The 18,563-nt window shown below is 41.8% G+C and overlaps 1 protein-coding gene across 1 annotated transcript in view; it reads right to left on the bottom strand.

The window, feature by feature from the left end:
* Window positions 1-18,563, bottom strand: part of LOC139288925 (A-type voltage-gated potassium channel KCND3-like) — an 88,266-nt gene that overhangs the window by 16,705 nt on the left and 52,998 nt on the right. Inside the window, exon 2 of the mRNA XM_070910386.1 lies at window positions 419-581. Within this exon, the coding sequence (XP_070766487.1) occupies window positions 419-581 (163 nt within the window). The remainder of the gene's footprint in view (window positions 1-418; window positions 582-18,563) is intronic.

Raw genomic sequence — 18,563 nt, 5'->3', positions numbered from 1 at the left:
GAGCTGGCTCACATTGAAACCTGGGAATTGTGCTATGCTAGGCTAATCTAGCAAATTATACTTTAAGATGCACCCAGAGACATTGCAAGGTATATATAAGTATTGCCTGACTCTGTTTGAGAGGGACAAAGTCCTCCAAAATGGATCTACTTATGCAAAGCAAAAGGGAAAACGGGAAGGTCAGGGTTTAGGTATGCATGTCATGGGAGAAGGTCCATTAAAGTATGGTGATACTCACTGAATATGTATCTCACACTTGCTGTTCATGTGAATGTAAGTCTATGTGCATTATACACACATCATCATTAGTCTCAGGGAAGACCTGAACCCTGTGGAGTCCTCCCCTCAGGGCTGGAGGTCTGGAGGTCCAACCCTCCGGGGCCCAGTTGAAGGAAAATAAAATTGTGTTCACCTGTACCTTCTGTGCCCGCCGCTTGTCTGCTCTCTGGTTCTGGTGATAGATGCGGCTAAAGTTGGACACGATGACAGGGACAGGCAGGGCAATTACCAGCACCCCACTCAGAGAGCAGATTGAGCCAAAGATCTTCCCTGCAATCGTCTTAGGAACCATGTCTCCGTACCTGCGAGAGGTGACAGGGAGAAAGAGAGAATGAATTTAGTGAAACGTCTTATTATGCATTTAATAAAATCTGTCTGTGGGAGCTCAACCTTCAAGTCACGCACAGCTGACTGGAGGTCATTCACATCACACCACACAGACACACACACCCACCAGTTCAACTTGCTGCCCATTCATTTCTGTTGTACAAGGCTTTCATCTTTCTTTTTAGGCTTCTCCATGCTTCATGTGTCCATCCCCACCAGAATAAGGCTTGACCTGCTGACTCTATCCCACCCCAAGAGGGAAAGAGAGAGGCTCCTATCAAACCTCCTCTGTCACTGAATGGCACAGTAAAGTCCACTGACTCATTCACTGAGAGCAGATACTATTAACCTTTCGAAAGGAGAAAGAGGAGGACACGGTGAATGCCAGGGACATTTCCCAAAAGTCATTTAGCCCAATTCAATCTGAAATATTTGCAAGTCAAAAGCAATCTCGTCCTGAGTTCAAAGACAGATAACACAATTACAATAACAATATTAAACCCCCACTTTTTTTTCTCAAGGAAGAAACAACACTGCTGGAATCAACAGAGGATGGAAAGAAAGACGGAGGAGAATAAATTCAAAAGCTAAAAGAGCACGACTTAAGTTGGAAAAGCAACCTTTATTTCTAATAGTGTTCATTTCTTATTCATGAGTAAAAAGTGCAGCTAATTTGTTCTTGTTTTCCAGCTAAACAAGAAGTTCTGCTGAATTTATTAGAACAGATTCCAAGTCAGACTACAAACAAACCTGAAACAAAAAGCCTTTAAGCATCCAGCATTATATATAATTATGTTAAGACTGATTGTGGAAAGATTTCTATTCCAGTAAGGTAGCAATTTGAGCATAAATCTTTTGTCCTTCATAGTGAGTTGTACTAACCTGCAATTCACAGTTAAAATAAATCTAACCGCAAGAATTACCTCCTCAGAATTGCAAGCAATAACTTTTCCTTTGTATTCATCAAATTTATTTCATCATATGAAAAACAGCCTCATTGCAGCCAGTGGACTCAACGCAATTTAGCTGTAAATTCTTAAAGCCAATCCTAGTTTAGTTTTATATCTCTTCAACAGATATTTCTACAAATCCCCATCTCAAACTGTGCAATTACTGCAAAGCACATGTTGATGTGTGCATTTTACAGATTCTCTTGGGTAAACAGACAAATGAGATAATGATTCATGGACACTCATCTGTGAACATATCTCAGTTTGGTTGGCGCTGAGAGGCTGGAAGGAAAAGTCGCAGCAGAGGCAAAGCCAGAAAGACAGTAACAAAATTGTGCAAGGGGAATATGTCTCTTCTCCGTCTCGTCACACTCGCTCCTGTAGAAAGCAATGTGACATGAAAATTGAGAGATGTAGTTGTGTCAGTAAGCTGTAGTGTGATTACACCACAGATAGGTGGAATTACAGAGAGGTTACGTTACCTCGTGCACTAATGGAATCACACACATATACTATACACAAAACACATGTTTAAATACTGTGTAGGGAGTTTTGCATGTACATGTATCAGTGGTACAAAGTACATTTACTCAAGTACTGTATAATACTTACAGTAAGTACACTTATGAGGTACTTGTACTTTACTTATCTAATTTTATGCTACTTTATGCTTCCACTCCACTACATTTCAGAGGGGAATATTGTACTTTTTACTCTGTTACATTTATTTGGCAGCCATAGTTACTTTACAGATGAAGATTTTAAAAACCTATAATGAGCATATAAAACATAATGCATTGTTATACAGTAAATTAAACTACCCAACAGTATATAAAATGGGTAGAATTAGCTCTACCACAGCCAGCTACAACATTAAAATGCTGCTTACAAGTTAATGCACCAGTAATAATAATCCACTAGTACAATATATAATAATGCAACACTGACAGAGCCCATTTTTCCTGTACTTTTACTTTAATACTTTAAGTACATGTTGCTGATAAAACTTCTACTTCTACTTACATTACATTTTGAATACAGGACTTTTTACTTATAACAGGCTATTACACTGTGGTATAAGAATCGCCTGTTTACTTGAGTAAAGGATCGTAATACTTCTTCCACCACTGACATACAGTCAGCTCCCAGTTTATTAGGTACACCTAGCTAAAATGAATGCAGTCTAGTACAACAGTTCTGCAATAAACCCTCCATTCATGAAGGGTATAATGTTCAGTTTTTTGTTGAAACTGTTATAGAGAGGTGTTGATTCAACTTTATTAAATTAGGTTATAATGAGGTGTTTACTTAGTGTGCCCTCATTGATATAAACATAGTGGACAAACCACTAGAAACACTGCAACTCAGCATAATGTGATGCAACCCAACAGCACACATCATTAAGTTGAACCAACACCTCTCTAAAACAGACAAACAAAAACTGAGCACTAAAAACAGGAAAACCACAGTTACCGTCCGATTGCCCCATGGTTTTGAGTATGTTTTCAAAAAATGTGTCTTTTCCATTGATCTTTCATCAACACTGTAAGTTATTGTGTGACAGATGGGCACATTTTCACATGATAAAATAGCAGTTGGCATTGGTCCCCTGATGCATCTGCAATGTATATTATAGGCCCCTGTAGAGTTGGCAGAGTGCAGATCTACAGTCGTCAATCAGCCTATTACTGTTGCTAGACAGGCATGCATATGCAAAAACTGACTCTCAAGCACACACACCAGTCTCAACATTGAGAGTTGAGTTGTGAATTTTTTTTTTCAAAAACAGAAATATTCATCAGTGTCTACTGCTGTGCTACTCTGTGTCCTGTTTGAACAGCATGCTTCACAGCAACCCAACAAAATGAGGGGTAAGGCCATTTGTGTAGTAATGACATTAAACAGCTAGAGGAACCCTATCAATACTTTAAAAGTTCTTCCCAGTCTTGCAGATATCCAGAAACATGTTTCCAAACAGCACTCATCAAATTCATTCACTTTGACAGATCACAGAGAATAGTGCTGGTTGTTATTTGAGGACTTGGCAAACAGTACCCAAGAGGCTCTCCATAAATGAACAATAATCTGCTTAAGACGTTGTGCTCATGATAGTCGTTTTATAATCTAATGAAGCACTTCTGTCACAGTCTGTTGGAGATAGTAAAAATGCAAGATGGTAACACACACAAACACACATTAAACACAAACACACAAAAAACCCATTCAGTTCATTTTTGGGGAAGGAGATGAAACAACAGACGAAACCTCATATTCATTAGTCAAAGGTTTCGGCAAAAACAAGCTCAATATGAACCATTTAAGTGAAGGGTGGGTTTCACTTCAACTAAGCAAAGCACTGCCCACACACAGTGAACCGCTGGTCCACAGCCATAACTGAGAGTATACTTACAGAGAACATTCATCATCCCTTCCAAGAACTTTAATGGCCTTTTTACCCAAATTAGGCAATAACAATCCCATCAGTGGTACAGAGGCCCTATCACTACAAAACATTTCATCTCCTCTCCTCTTCAGAAGATGTTTCCATTAGGAGGAATGAAAAGCTAATCATATTCATCTGCAAGCCTTCTTTAATGGGATCCTATCAGATTGCCAGATAGAGGCCCTCCTCTCCTAATACTACAGTCAATTTGCCGCTCCCATTTAGTCAAGCTGGCCTGTCTCTGATGATACCATCTCTGAGCCATTATACATGGCACGGAGATAAAGCCAGGCTTGCACACATTAAAGAAAGAGAAAGCTGTAGTAAGTGGCGTGATGGTGCGCATGTGCGTGTATGTGCATGTGATAAGCGAGGTTAAATGTAATTTCTTCCCTTCCTGCCTTTATGAATGCTGGGGCCATTTCTGACTCTGCAAGACTTCATTGAAAGTGGGAATGGAGGTGGAGGTAAATGCCTCAGAAAGGAAGAAGATGGATAAGCAGCAAAAGGAAGTCTACTGGAGGGAAAGATATTTTATCTGCAGATGCAGTGCCACCCAGGAGTTTTTTTCTCCCCATTAGCCCTCTTGCTCCCTCCATGTGCACAAACACACACAACTGTGAGTTTGCTGTGTATCATATGTGCATCCTTACATAAAAACAAATACAGGGGCACCCACGTACACATGCAAACACTCAGGTCAAGTGGGCAGGTCGGTCCTCGGTCAGGGTTGTCACATCCTTTCGTAGGAGGGCTGGGTCTCTGCGGGTTATATTAATAAAGTCTAGGAAGGATAGATGGGGGGTTACTGAGTGGGACTGAGTGCTCTTGTGAAGGTATGTATGATGGATGGGCTTATCAGAGATGGTCTGAGGGCTGACAGGCACACAGATTTGTGATGATGACAGGTCATGTCATGTCAGGTCAGGAAAGCAAAGCTCACCCCCTGCTGATGAACTCAGCCAGCATACAAGTATATACAAAACAACGAGTATACGGAGGCCATAGTCAAGAGGCAACATACACAAACATTACTTATACAAATAACATAAATACATGCTTTGTAAAATATATTTTATTGTATGGGTATACTAAAAACCATCTGCACAATAAGCTTGAGATTAACTGATCTGAGCCAAAGTAAATATTTATTGCTGGAATTTGTTTTCACTCTGTGGATCATAAACCGATTTTATGTATGTGCTGCAAGATCATAATGCCGTTTTTATTGATATGTTCAGGAAAAGGGAGGGAAAGAGAGAGAGAGAGGCAGGACAGAGACTTATGAAGTGTTGAGGGTTGGGTTTCCATTTACAGACCAAATCCCACGTGATTCCTCTGCAATTTTTCTCAGTTCCCTTCAGATATAGCTTAAGTGATTCTGTTTGGACCAAAAGCCCTTGCGGCGGATTGACCCCCTGGAGGACTTAAATCACCTACTGGAGGAGGCAGTGTTCCTGAGTGGGTTTGTGTGTCTACTGTATGTGTGACTTGTATGTTAAATCATTATCAAGTCACTTATCATAGTTCTTTCTGCCAGCAAAGCTAAAAAACAGGAACTGTTATATTTACATATAATATGTCAGTATATACTGTACTGTTATATACAGGGATTGTTTGTTCATTTTAAACCATTCTGAATCTCTCTTTTTTTAGCTAATTTGAATCCTGGATGAAATTGCTGAGGAAGCTGGGACCCTTCAGCACCATGGACAGCTACTATAGCTTCTGTCTATACTCTCCTCATACTGCTGAATACCAACATCTGTCTGCACCAGTCTTCAACTCCTTGTAGATTGTAGCAGCCTACATGTCTTTTATGTTTAAATAGCTTTCTAGGCTACAGGCAAGTGTTTTGTTAAATAAAAGGGGGTGGTCAAAACTCGTACATGCTAAAATATCAGAATCAGAATCAGATTCTGATTCTATGTGGTCCATAGTTAAAGTCTTAAAAACATATTTTTCCTATCTGCTTCCTACTATGTGATAACATGCCACACAGACACAGTATTTTCTGCCCATGTCAGACCAGTTTTAGTCATTTCACAAGAGAGATTTCTGTGTTTCTTTTTTCTCTGTGCTTTTCTCACTGGGTTGAAGTGGGCGGGGCTCTGTTGGAAAAAGGTGACGTCATGTACCTCCCTGCATCAATCAGGAGTATTCGAATCAGAATCTGATGACAATATATGACAGAATATATGATACTCTATCAGGATATGGCAAAATCCCATATGAAATGGTCAAATTGAGAATTGCTGTAACTGCACATTATTACATTACAGGAAGACATGTCAAAAACTACTACTGATAATTATATCATTATGATATGACTTCACCAAAAACCAAAAAATAAATAATATCACCCAGCCATAGCAAAACCAATATAAAAGGTCAATGCTGCTCCAGACTCAGAAATATGACGTTCAGTATGATCATAATGCTGTCCTACTCCCACTACAACATCAAATATTGCTGTATTGATTAAGAATATGTAGGCGTAAAGTAATTTCAGCATATTCATCAATTCATCTTCACAGGTGAGCTTCACTATATAAAAAAAACATGCATTACAACAGTGGCCATAAATGATGATGCCTCATAAAAATATCCATAAATGGTAGTAGAGTTCCATTTTCATAGGGAAAGCTGTCACAGGCCAATGAAGCTTAGCTCATCTGGCTTCAGCAGAGTGAAAGATCGTCTCTCCAGGCCTCTAACCCTCAACCATCCCTCCATCTGTACTCTCATCTGACATTTCATGGCCAGTCACGCAGATGGAAGTAACTCTGATGACACATGGCTCTTCAGGGATGGGACAACCATCTATAATCACCCCCAGAAATGTCACCGCAGGGAGGCAAGAAATAAGGAGGTGGAGGAACAACAGGTAGGGAGACGGATAGAGAAGAAGAGGGAGAAGATAACATAAGAGAACAGCTGAGAAAGAAATGAGTTGACAGAAACAGACTGAGATTCAGATAGCGTCAGTGCTAATAAGCAGAGAGTCGGATATGTTTGGTTAAATATGCCTCAAACGATTTCTTAATATGGATTAAATCGGATACAATGGAGCTATAATAATCTCAGCTCTCCCTTAAGACAGCTCAACACAGACACGAACTCTGATTGTGATCCTGATTTGTGGGGCTCGACTAAGACTTAACTCAAGAGAACTGATTGCTTAACAACTGCGATTATTAAGAAAGTCAAGACGGTTCAAAAATAGTTGTCTGAGGATGAGGATGTCTCACAGTAAGAGTTATATTCCAGGAAAACAACTGGAGAGTTTCTGAACAGATGACATATAAAGAAATGAAGATCCAATTCAGTTGCATTTGGGGAATTTTTTGGAAACCTTTACAGCAAGAGTGTGTATCAGTGCAATGGCTAATTCATATTACTAATCATTATTACAACAAAATGCAGTTCAGATGGGTGGTGTGAGTATGGATAGCGGGGATCTTTGACGCAAAACAAAACTATTTGGTACAAAAAGTACCAAATTGCAAATGACTGCACACAACACCCTTCCTTGCACCGATCAAACAGCCCATTCAGAGGCCAAGGCTAAAGAGATAAACAGAATAAAAATCAGTAATGTGGTTTTTTCACACCAAGAGGCATCATGAGGTACAGTATACAGCCCCTGTGTGAATAACTGCTCTTTGAATGGCATGTTAATTGCAGCAATGACCTTGATTTGAACAACTCTACAATAAAAACTGGGGTATTGTGAAAGGCGGGAACAACGCCAACAGCTGAAATCTAAAACTTGACCTGGGAAAATGGCTACTCTTATAGCTCCTCCAATACATTTACCGTCATTCACCTCAGTGTAATGCTTTCGTTCAACACCTCTTATCATTAATAGTAGACTAAGTAACCTATTGTGTTCATTGTACTGTGGGTGGGTCATCAGAGCCTGGGAGATATTGTAAGGCTGAAATGAACCACAGTATTGCTGTGCTATTAAGGACTTATCCCTGCACTGACTCTGTGAATATAACTGCATTATAAAAGAGCTGTTGCAGCATTTCAGCTCCAATTCCAATCTCTCACGTGACAATGCATATGTGGGAGACATTGCAATTGCAATTTCTGCATAGCTATTTATGAACCAGGTAAATGCTTAGGTTGCACCATGGAACTGTTTTACCTTAGAGGGGTTTTGTTTTATGTATGCTATTAACATTTGCTGCCAGAGCAACGCTATGTTTCCTTTTATAGGGTATGTAACAAATAACCATCTGTGCCTGACAGTAATAGAATTATTGCAACAAAACTTTTTAACCAAAGAATAAATAGAATCACTTCGTTACTATCTGGTCATTTTAGCTAGATTGCCATTTTACATCAGAATAATTGATCAACATATATTCTCGTCACTTACATGCTACATTGTGACAGTCAGTGTTTTCTTTTTCGTTCACGCACCAAAACAACCAAAACTGCAAGACTGTGGCAAAATCCAGTTTCTTAGCCTGCCAGGGTGCAGTGAGAGGCAGGCAGGCATGTAGGCTATTTCCTCATTTACATTTGTCAAGTGATGAGAGGGGAATGGGAGAAAGAAACACACAGATAAGTTGATAAAGTGAGGGGCATTACTCTCACACCGCACTGCACACAGAGGAAAGGTCATTACCATCAGTCACTTCACAACCAATCTTACAGTGAATCACACTGAGGGATTGCCACCATTTCTCTGTAACACACATCCAGTTTGCTACATTATGACTTGGAATTGGACTACCTTTAACACTTTGTATAGTTTCATCCCAACATTGACTTTTCACACCTTTGTATAATTGATTTACTATATTACTTCTGACATGAATAGACATTTAACAAAATAACACTCAAAGTAAAATTTAGGGGGGTTCTTAGCCTCGCTCTTATGTGTTATTTTCCATTTACTGTGTTGTGGATTGTACCCACATAATCTATCATCACATTAGTTGTCCATGTTGTATGCCTGTTGGAGGCTTGCAGAAAAAGCTTAGTGAATTCAGATTAAGAGGAATCAACATAAGGACAGAGCAAGCAGAAATCATCACAATGCTGAAGCCAGTGCTTAATGTGCTCATTGCTAATGACATTAGATGGTGTTTTCCCAACAAAACACATAAAACACATAAAAGGACTCAATTTCTGCATCTTTAAAAGTTTGCCCTTAGAGTAGCTTATTTCACTTCTTCTAACATGTTTGTTGGAGACAGTTTAAAAAGGGTTAGGGGTTAGGGTTTAATTTAAAATGTCCTCAGCACGACAGAGCATTTCTATGTCTTTCAGCTTATTGTTTTGATTTTATGCCACACAACTTTACTGCTTTTGTTTACTCAGTGAAAAAGCTTTGATGAACCCACTGCAAGCTACCTGCTCAGCAACAACCAGCAGACAGTTGCCGGTTGGTGCTGGTAAACATAGTGGACCATTTAGCAGCTAAAGAGCCACATATATTTCTCTGGAGTTAGTGGAGTCCAAAAAAACAGAAATAAAAAAGGGGTGAAAATAATCCCATTCATCCGGTGTACAGAAAGCAGACTCAAAATAATTGCTAATGTCGCTCGGTATCAGCTGGATGCGTAAATAGGCAACTGTTTGCTAACAACTGTTTGTCATATCAATTTAAAGGGTGATAATAAACCAGTGTTGTGTTTACAGCTTGTTTCTGCTGTGCTGTGTTAATGCAGGGTAAAGGTTTAATGATAAATATATTTTGGAGTTATTTACATTTTTAACAGGTCGCTATAACACTCGACAAGCAACTGGTGGTTATCACCCACCCCCCACTGGTGCTCCATCCAGGCACCACTACATTGAACAAATTTAACTTTCGTGCTCCAGCAACTAATGGCAGTGAGTGGAAAACCCAAATACAAGCCTCTAAACATCACCTAAGAAACCTACACGTGATGTTACAGATGCTGTTTTCTAGAAGAGTCCCATTAAGCAGTGCGAGCACACTCACTTGCCAGGATGTCGGTGAATAATAGCCAGGGACCCTGTTACAAGCTTTGCTCATTTGTGTGCGAGCATGTGTGTGTCTGTGTGAATGAGTGTGCGCGCCTGTGTATGTGTATGTGCCTGTCTTTGTAATTAGCGATTACCAGACTGCTATCAACAGAATGCTTCAGTGAATCCACTTTCAAGAGTAACCAGGAAGTGCAAACACAATTACCAGAAGAGAGGGAGCATAACAACATTTAAATATGAATTACATCTGAGAGAGGACGAGTCCCCAAAGCTTGCACTACTGACTGCCTGCATACTGCCTAATTCACAGAAAATAGCAGTGCCATTACCACATTTGTGCATTTGCCTGTGTGCATATCTATGTGCATATGGTAATTTTGAATGAATGCGAGTGTGGTTAGGTACACACTCCTGCTAATAGGTATCTCTACAAGTGCTGAAATACTTTCAAGCCTCGGAGGGCTGATACGAGTGGATGTATGGATAAAACCAGTAATGGCTGTTGGTAATTGAAACAGGAACCCATCTATCTCTGTGAGCTTGGGTACATTGAGCAGTGTGTCTGAGGCAGAGGAGAGGAGCAGAGAGGTGGAAGAGCTGAGGCACAATAACCTTGATATGTGGTTCAATTAAGGTGCTAATGAGAACGAACTGCGGTCAGTTTGAAACATGAATCTCTGGAGAAATGTTTGAATTCTGAGATTGATCTCTTTTGTTGGATGCAAGACAACAACAAAATATAGTATACTACTATACAAAGGCAAAGGCAACTACAACCTGCACAAGTCTTAAATATTATGTCTCCAATAGTGTGTGACATTAGAGTCAGCAGAGTAAGGAGAGAGGTGGGGAGAGAAAAAAAAGGAATGAGACAGCAAAAAGGAATGAGAGAGCAATTACAATGTCAGCCACAGAATTAAATCCAAAGTAATATCTGTTGGGTGGTCTTTGTTCCAGACTGAAATATCTGAACAACTATGAGATGGACTGCCACGGAATTTTTCTACAGACATTCATGGTCCCCAGAGTTGGTGATCCCTTGACTTTAAGGGCCACCATGACGTTCATGATTGTCATGTTGTCTTGACAACTATTGGATGGAGGGAAATTTGGTACACACCTTCATGTCCCCCTCAGGATGAACTGTAAGGACTTTGGTGAACACTTCAATTGTCATCTAGCACCATCATCGGGTAAAACATTAAATGCTATCCTATACTTTGTCTTATCACCAACTACCTGCACAACGAATGACATCAGCAGCAGATGCTAACATGCTACACTAAGACAGCCTCACCGAGCCGCTGGCATGGCATCATCCATATTTTTCTTGATTAAATGTTAAGTGTTACTTAAGTTTATTGTTCAACTGTAAAATATCCTACCTCAGTACAAACAATATCTTTGCATCCACAACTCTGTGAAAACTGAATTTAAGGGATCCTTCCCCAAATATATTTGTTTACTACTTGTTCATGTACGAATTAAACTAGTCACGACATTTTCAAAAGCATCAGCTGATATATCTTTATTAGATTTACTCAGAAATACCTATATTGGTATTGGCCTAAAAAGGTTGTGCTTCTCTCTATTCACCTGTTTTTGTGTGTGTGCGAGTGTGTGTTGGTCAAGACTGCTATCTGGACAGAAAGGTGACAAAAATTACGAAACTGGATAAAAAAAGGATGGTATACTCAAATTATCTGCTTTAGACTACAAATATATATTTTTTAACACATGTTCCCAGTTCATTCCAGCCCTTCCATGTCCTGCCTGTGCTTGACCCCTGCTGGAACTGATGTGCAGAGATGAAAAGAAGCGAGGCTGTGTGGAGAGATAAGGCTAGAGCTGAGAGAAGAGAGAAAGAGAAAGGTCAGAGCCTGTGAGTTCAGGGGTCATCTCCACTCTGCAGTGAGCCCACAGTCATAACAGCAAGGTGACCGGCTGGCTGGTCCCAGCACAGATTTCACACAGGGATCAAAGACAAGGGACAGACACAGAAGAGAGAAAAAAAATACATTAAAGGATGGGGAAGAGAGGGAAATGCAAATGTGGAAAAAGAGACTGTAGCGAGGGGGAAACAAAAGGGTGGGGGGCACTGCTGTGGGATTCGAGGGTGACCTCGGCAGAGACAAACACCACATGAGAGGGAGGAGAGATAAATTGATAGAAAAAGGGAGAGAGAATAGTAAAGCACATTTCAGGACGTCAGATCTACTCTGACTCCCATTCAGGTCACAGTGATTGCATTTGTTTAACTTGGCCAGACCATTTCCTCCTGTCGTAGAGTCTGGACGTGTGTGTTTCTATGTGAGTGTTTGTGCCTGCAATCCCTACATTTAGTTACGGTCTCTTTGTGTTGCTATTTTTAAGTTTTTGCACTGCATGTAAATGTAAAAGTAGACAGTGATACAATTATTTTTCTACATATTTTTCTTCAGGTCTCCGCTGGCGAGCTACTGCCAGATTTTCACAGCTTAATTCAATGTCAGTGTGTCAATAAGTAACCAAATGTGCCAGCAAACTCAACGTAAGGAATGCTCTCAAAGGTGCGGGTGGTGCAGCAGGTCTAGAATGATTGACGTGACTAAAAGTATCGAACTACTGAACTTTTTCCCAAAAGGACATGGAAATTAATTAAGCTCTGTTCCTGCCTGCGATCCCGTGTAGCCATTTTCCATGCTACACATCCTGTAGCTGACTTTGCTGATTAAACTGTTGCCGATCCAATCAATTAAAACAGCAACAGATCCATAGAGACTACCGTAAGCCCGTAAGTCTCAGTAAACGCCCCCCCCCCCCCCCCCCCCCTCCCCAAAAAAGAACACTTTCTCATCCGTCCTCCATTTCAACACCATAGCTGGCTCTTATTCTCAGTTCTTTGATGTTGCCTGTTGTCATGGGGACCTCAGGAGTGCTGCAACGCTGAGCAGCATACAGAGTGCCATGTCACAGCGGTTAAAAGGGTTACATTAACATCAGCGGCCAGTTACATTAGAGAGGGGCTATATTACCCATTAGTGGTAGCAAAACACATTTGTGGTAGCAGGGCCAGCACGGTTAGCATTTAGCACTAATCTAACTTATCAGGGGTGAACACCTAGCCCATTTGGTTTAAGTGTAATTCATACTCAACTAGTTTCTGAGAGCCACAACTTCAGAGGCACTTTTCTTTTTGGTGTTGTACAGCTTTAAACTACACACTATTGAGTTAAAAATGTAGTAAAAATATACAGACGAGGGACAAATTAAAGGGAAAACCTGAATAAAAGAGTGGAGAAATCAAATCAAATGCAGATGCTTCCATGCACCAGGGCTCACTGAATAGTTTGGTGAGTATTAAAGTGAATAAAATACTACTGCCTTTACAGTCACCAGATCTCATCCTCAACTTTTATCTTCAAGTGATGTCTGTGACTGTCTCTGATGCTGTATGTCCTTTTGTTATGTCAGACTATGCATCTTTTTCTTACTATGTTCTGTAGTCGGGTTTCCCTTGCAAAAGACATCTTGATCTCAATGATATTTCTTGATTAAGTAAAGGTGGTATGTATAAATGAGGGAATATCTTGTGGAGGAATGCGGTTCATCCCTCCAATAGAGTTCCACAGACTTGGCAATGAGCATTGAAGCTGTTCTGACTCCATACTGAGACATTACATGTTGGTTTTTCCTTGTCACCCAGCTCCACTTTACACAACAGAGGAATATTCAACAAGGGTTGATCTCGCTCCACTGCTGAAAGTGAATTCAGGGGAGAGCAGGAGTTGATACACGCAATTTGCTGCTCATCCCCCCTTGAATCAAAGATGTCTCTGTCAGATTGTTTATCTGTGGCCAAGAATATTGGCTCGCTGCAGGCCGTGCTTATCACACACTGTTTTACACTGCCTGACTTATTGACTGCGAACATGGCCAACGTGGCTCTTCTCATCAGTGTCCGGCACAACGGCAGCATCGACTGCTGATCTATGACCTAGTCTGATGGGGAGGCGGTCAATGCAGCTAACTAGAGCTGGCTGCTGCCTCTAAATCGGCTTTAGGCTGGTCAATGTGCTGTCCAGTCAGAGTGTCTGAGATAACAACACGTCATCTCAACTTGACATGTCTATCCATGAAAAGTTAACAGGGTAAGACAGAAACTAGTGGATGCTGGATGGGCAGCACCTAAAATTATGTTGTACATACTAAATGCAAGAATCAAAAGAGCGTATAAGCAGCAAAATTCCCCCAAACCAACCGTGGCACTAGTTGACAACCACAGTCAGCCTGTCAGCATGGGTCAGTGTTTGTGGATGAAGGTAGCTGTCTGGATGTGTGTGTTAGTAGAGAAAAGTAGGCTGCAGGAGAAACTAGGGCACCACTGAGACTCAGGAGAGGTGTCTCCAGCCCAGCCTCCTGTCCTATTTCACCGCCTGGCGAGACTGGCATGTGTGTTGGTTGTGTGTGCGCGATTCAACAGAGGGAGCACCCTGGGCAGTCAAGGGAAAGCTTCAGGCACAGGAGGCAGAGAGATAACAGGTGAGCTCCAGGGAGGCTACCTGTGGGAGAGAGGAGGCCCAGTGACAGGCCTCTTTGCTGGGGTGGAATGGATGTGCAGAAGCCCCCAGGGCATAGACCAAATGTCAGACGGTCTGTGCACACATACTGGAAAACTGCTCTGAGCTTTATGGGAATTTGTCACCTGTGTGTGTGTGTGTGTGTATGCGCACAGGCATTTGCCCGTGTGTGTGTATGCTCCAACTGGGCAGATGACTCACAACAGGAAAGAGAGCCGAACAAGGCAGTACAGACAGGTAGGGGAAGTGTGTATGTAGGTGTTTTTGTTTGGCTGTGTGGGTGCAAGAACTAAGCTGTCGAGTATCACTGTAAATATATGCTGTACAGTTTCACAAGTATGCACTATACAGCACAGCACATACTGTGCTCCCGCACCCACAATCACACATAAACCCACCCACTCATACACACACATGCACCCACCCACACGTGATGTTTACTGTACTATGACAGATATTATTCATATCTATCAGTCCCTGCTCTCCCCTCCTCTGGAGCTTTCCAACACATCACTAATTCATCCTTGGCATTTCCCCCCTTCTAAATAAGGGCAGCCTTTGAACTGACATGCTGGCCCTTTACTGCTGGGCCAAGTTACACCCCAGCTCCTCCTGTAAGCCTATATCCTGGCAGGGTTCATCCCACACTGCAACTCTACCCTTCAATGACCGGCCCTTGTTATTGAATCAGAATGGAAATGTAGGTTAATGTGCGAATCGTGCACAGCTACTTGATCTTTGACCGTGCCGGTCTTGCAGCACTGTCAACGGCAGCGCGTAGTCAGGTGGGTGTGGGTGCAGTGTCGGGTGGCCAGGTTAGGTCTTGATGGGGGAATTAGCTGGTCATGTATCCTGACATGTAATGAGGACTGGGTTTGTGTTACAGCAACTGTGGATACAGCACACTGCAGACTTAAGTAACGCAGTTAGAGTCAGAGCAGGAACTACAACATGTGTTGGGGAGTCACTCTACATGGAAATACTACAACTCACCAGATAATTATCTTTTGGAAAAACTTACTTAAAAAAGTAACATGAAAACACTTAAAGAGCAACTGGTCTATTGCCTGTTGAATTGGATACTCAGGTGAGGTCTTCGGATGTAGTGCGGCACAGAGAGGGTGTTTGAGCTGACTTACTATTACATTTCATGTATTGATTCTGTCTGATTGTGTCTTGACTGATATAGGAGTGAGAGAGAGAGAGAGCAGCGGGTGGGTGGAAGTGCAGAAAAGAGGGCAGGCTACAGGGAGACACCATTATATTTTAATTTCAGAGAGGTCAGTTTTTCCTCAAGGTCAAAAATAAAAATAACCTTCAAAGGAAGAGTGGGTCTCTGTAGAACTGCTGTGGATTAACCCATAGCACAGAAAAGGCAGCATTTTCCACATTGGCAGTTTGGGCCAATGAAAAGGACAGCTTGTTAACATGCACCATAAGCCAATTAGTAACCATGGTGATGAATGAAGAAGGAAGGAAACATGGTGTCTTTAACACAAATAAGCTTTCAGATCAGAGTTTGTGGCGCATTATACCTACTCACACATATGTAAATATGACTTGTATGCATGCAAACATATATATGTGCATTACACACACACACACACACACACACACACACACACACACACACACACACACACACACACACACACACATTAACCGGAGCCTGAGGATGATTTAAAGCCTCTGTGTTGTAATGGGATCAGCTGAGAAAGATGGAAGATCAGGGAATCCAGGCATCACAAATCATTTCCATCACACATCAGTGTTAATGCCACTGATACTAATCCATCAGACAGCCGTCGCTAATGCTGCAGATTGGCTAATCTATCAGGTTGTGCTGCACGCAACGTCCCTTCCCCCTGACTTCCTTCCACACGTGTGCACACATGTACAAACCACATTCACAAATGCACTTTAAAAGCTTGGCAGCGATGAGACAGAGCAAACTCTTTCATGGTTTTCTCATTCGTCAACGCATCCAAACACATCGGTCAAAAACACAACAAAACATTACACCACGATGTCTTTCAGGCTAACCACAGTCATCAGAAAATATAAGGATGTTAGGAGACTCTGAATCACAGCGTTCATCGCAATTCTACACTCTACAAACTATCAGGGAAGAGATATTTGATTCTAAAAATGTGGAGAAAAATAAGTTTATTGTGAAATAAACAAATCTCCACAGTGCGCTTCAATAGATGTCTTATTTAGTCGCTTGCTCTTTTGATCGCCTCTTAACTGGCTCTATGTCCACTTAAAGGGATTGCATTAACCTCTGCCACTCTCTGTGGGCAGATGAGCTGCTCCCTCACCCTCCCTTTAAGACGTGCTCTGTATTAAACTCTTTCTTCTTTGGCTGGGATCCCTGTCTGGCTCCTTTCCAGACAAACACACAGATACACATACTTAGAAAGCGAGACACAGTCTGGTGTATTCTTGTACAGCATATCACCATATAGGATCTGACACTTCTCTGTGGCCAGGTTGCGGTGTTATGCTTTTTTGAAGGCACTTGGTCATCTTGCACCTTTTAGAGGGATAGCTTTGATACTGTGATATAGGAGAGTGGACTGAGGCTGAAGGGCAAAGAAAAAGAAAGGGATGCTTATTAGTTATATAAAGAATACACATGCTTGTGTTATGTACAGTAGGTAATATGTCTGCTTATTGGAAACAATACAGTTCCAGTTCTGTGGAAATGCTGCTTACCTACAACGCATGTTTTCCCTGCAAAGGTTGGACTGACGTACATTTGCACACATGCTCATACACCTACAATACTTATTGTAGGTGTATTGTACCTTACTTTCCTCATCCATGTCTCTCTTGTATTCTCTCAGGCTAGCTCAAATCCTCCCAGAAGACTTCACATCTCTTAGCCCACCTGTATCTGAAGCGTGTGCAGATTGCCTGACAGCCGGCGTGCCTGGTCCTCTCTACTGCTCGGCTCTGCCCTGCTCTCTGCCCTCCCCAGCTGGCTGTTCTAGCCTTCTGCTCCCCTCCTTGCCGTCTCTGCACCTAAGCAGCTGGTGTGCCAGCCCACTCTCCCCTTGACCGGCTTGGAATGAACACATCTCTTTCCTCTAAATATGGTGTTCTTCATTTTTTCCCCAGTCTCTTTACCTTCCATCCGGCCACACTAATGTGCATTCTCCACGGAGAGGTCACTTAATTTTAGCAAAAGTACCCCAAGACGCAATGATGGAGGCAGTGAATGTGTGCACATGGATAGAGCATGCAAATAAATGCGGGAAAACGAAGCTGAAGAAAAAAAAAGAGAAAAGAAAGCATCTTTATGTGGAGGCAACAGCATTCACAACAAGAACAAACACGACTATGGCCCCCGACCTTGGATAATGGCAAGACATCATGTCTGTTCCCAACATCCGCTATTGCACCATCCCAGACTAAAAAAGGGTCAGCCTCTTGCACAAATGAAACCCTCATCAACACTAATATGGAGAGCAGAGAGGGAAAGCAGCATGTTATTTATAGTGCTGTTAATGGTTGCAGCAGCAGGCCTGTTCCCTCTGTGTTAGCACATGCACAGTAGCAGAGATGCACAAACAGAAAAATCCACACTCTTGAGACTGTGTGCCAGCGACACACACACTTGCTGCTTACATATACATATTTGCAGATCCAGGCAGTGTCACACACACACGTAAACACAAACACACACACACAGTGCTACAGTACAGTTCGACTGTCACGGCCTGACATTCCTTCCACTGAGCTGTGTATGTTGCGGCCAATCGCCCTGTCAAAACATTTCTAACACTGCTGGGGAAGGAATATACAACTCCAAGACCAGACTGTGCAAGGTCTATCACATGCACACACATAGACACACACATAAAATACATCTCCAGCCACATACAAAAACTCAGGTACACATCACTGCTGTCTATCTAAAGACAACAAAAATATATAAGAGGGTTGAAAACATACTAAATCTGCTGTTTGTGTCTCCCTGCCGAGAGAACAGAGAGCAGCAGGGAGCCATTGAGTCACTGCATATAA

This window comes from Enoplosus armatus, chromosome 8 (genome assembly GCF_043641665.1).
Source record: "Enoplosus armatus isolate fEnoArm2 chromosome 8, fEnoArm2.hap1, whole genome shotgun sequence".
Classification (NCBI taxonomy): Eukaryota; Metazoa; Chordata; class Actinopteri; order Centrarchiformes; family Enoplosidae; genus Enoplosus; species Enoplosus armatus.
Note: the sequence above shows the minus strand (reverse complement) of the source record. Positions and strands in the feature narration are given on the sequence as shown.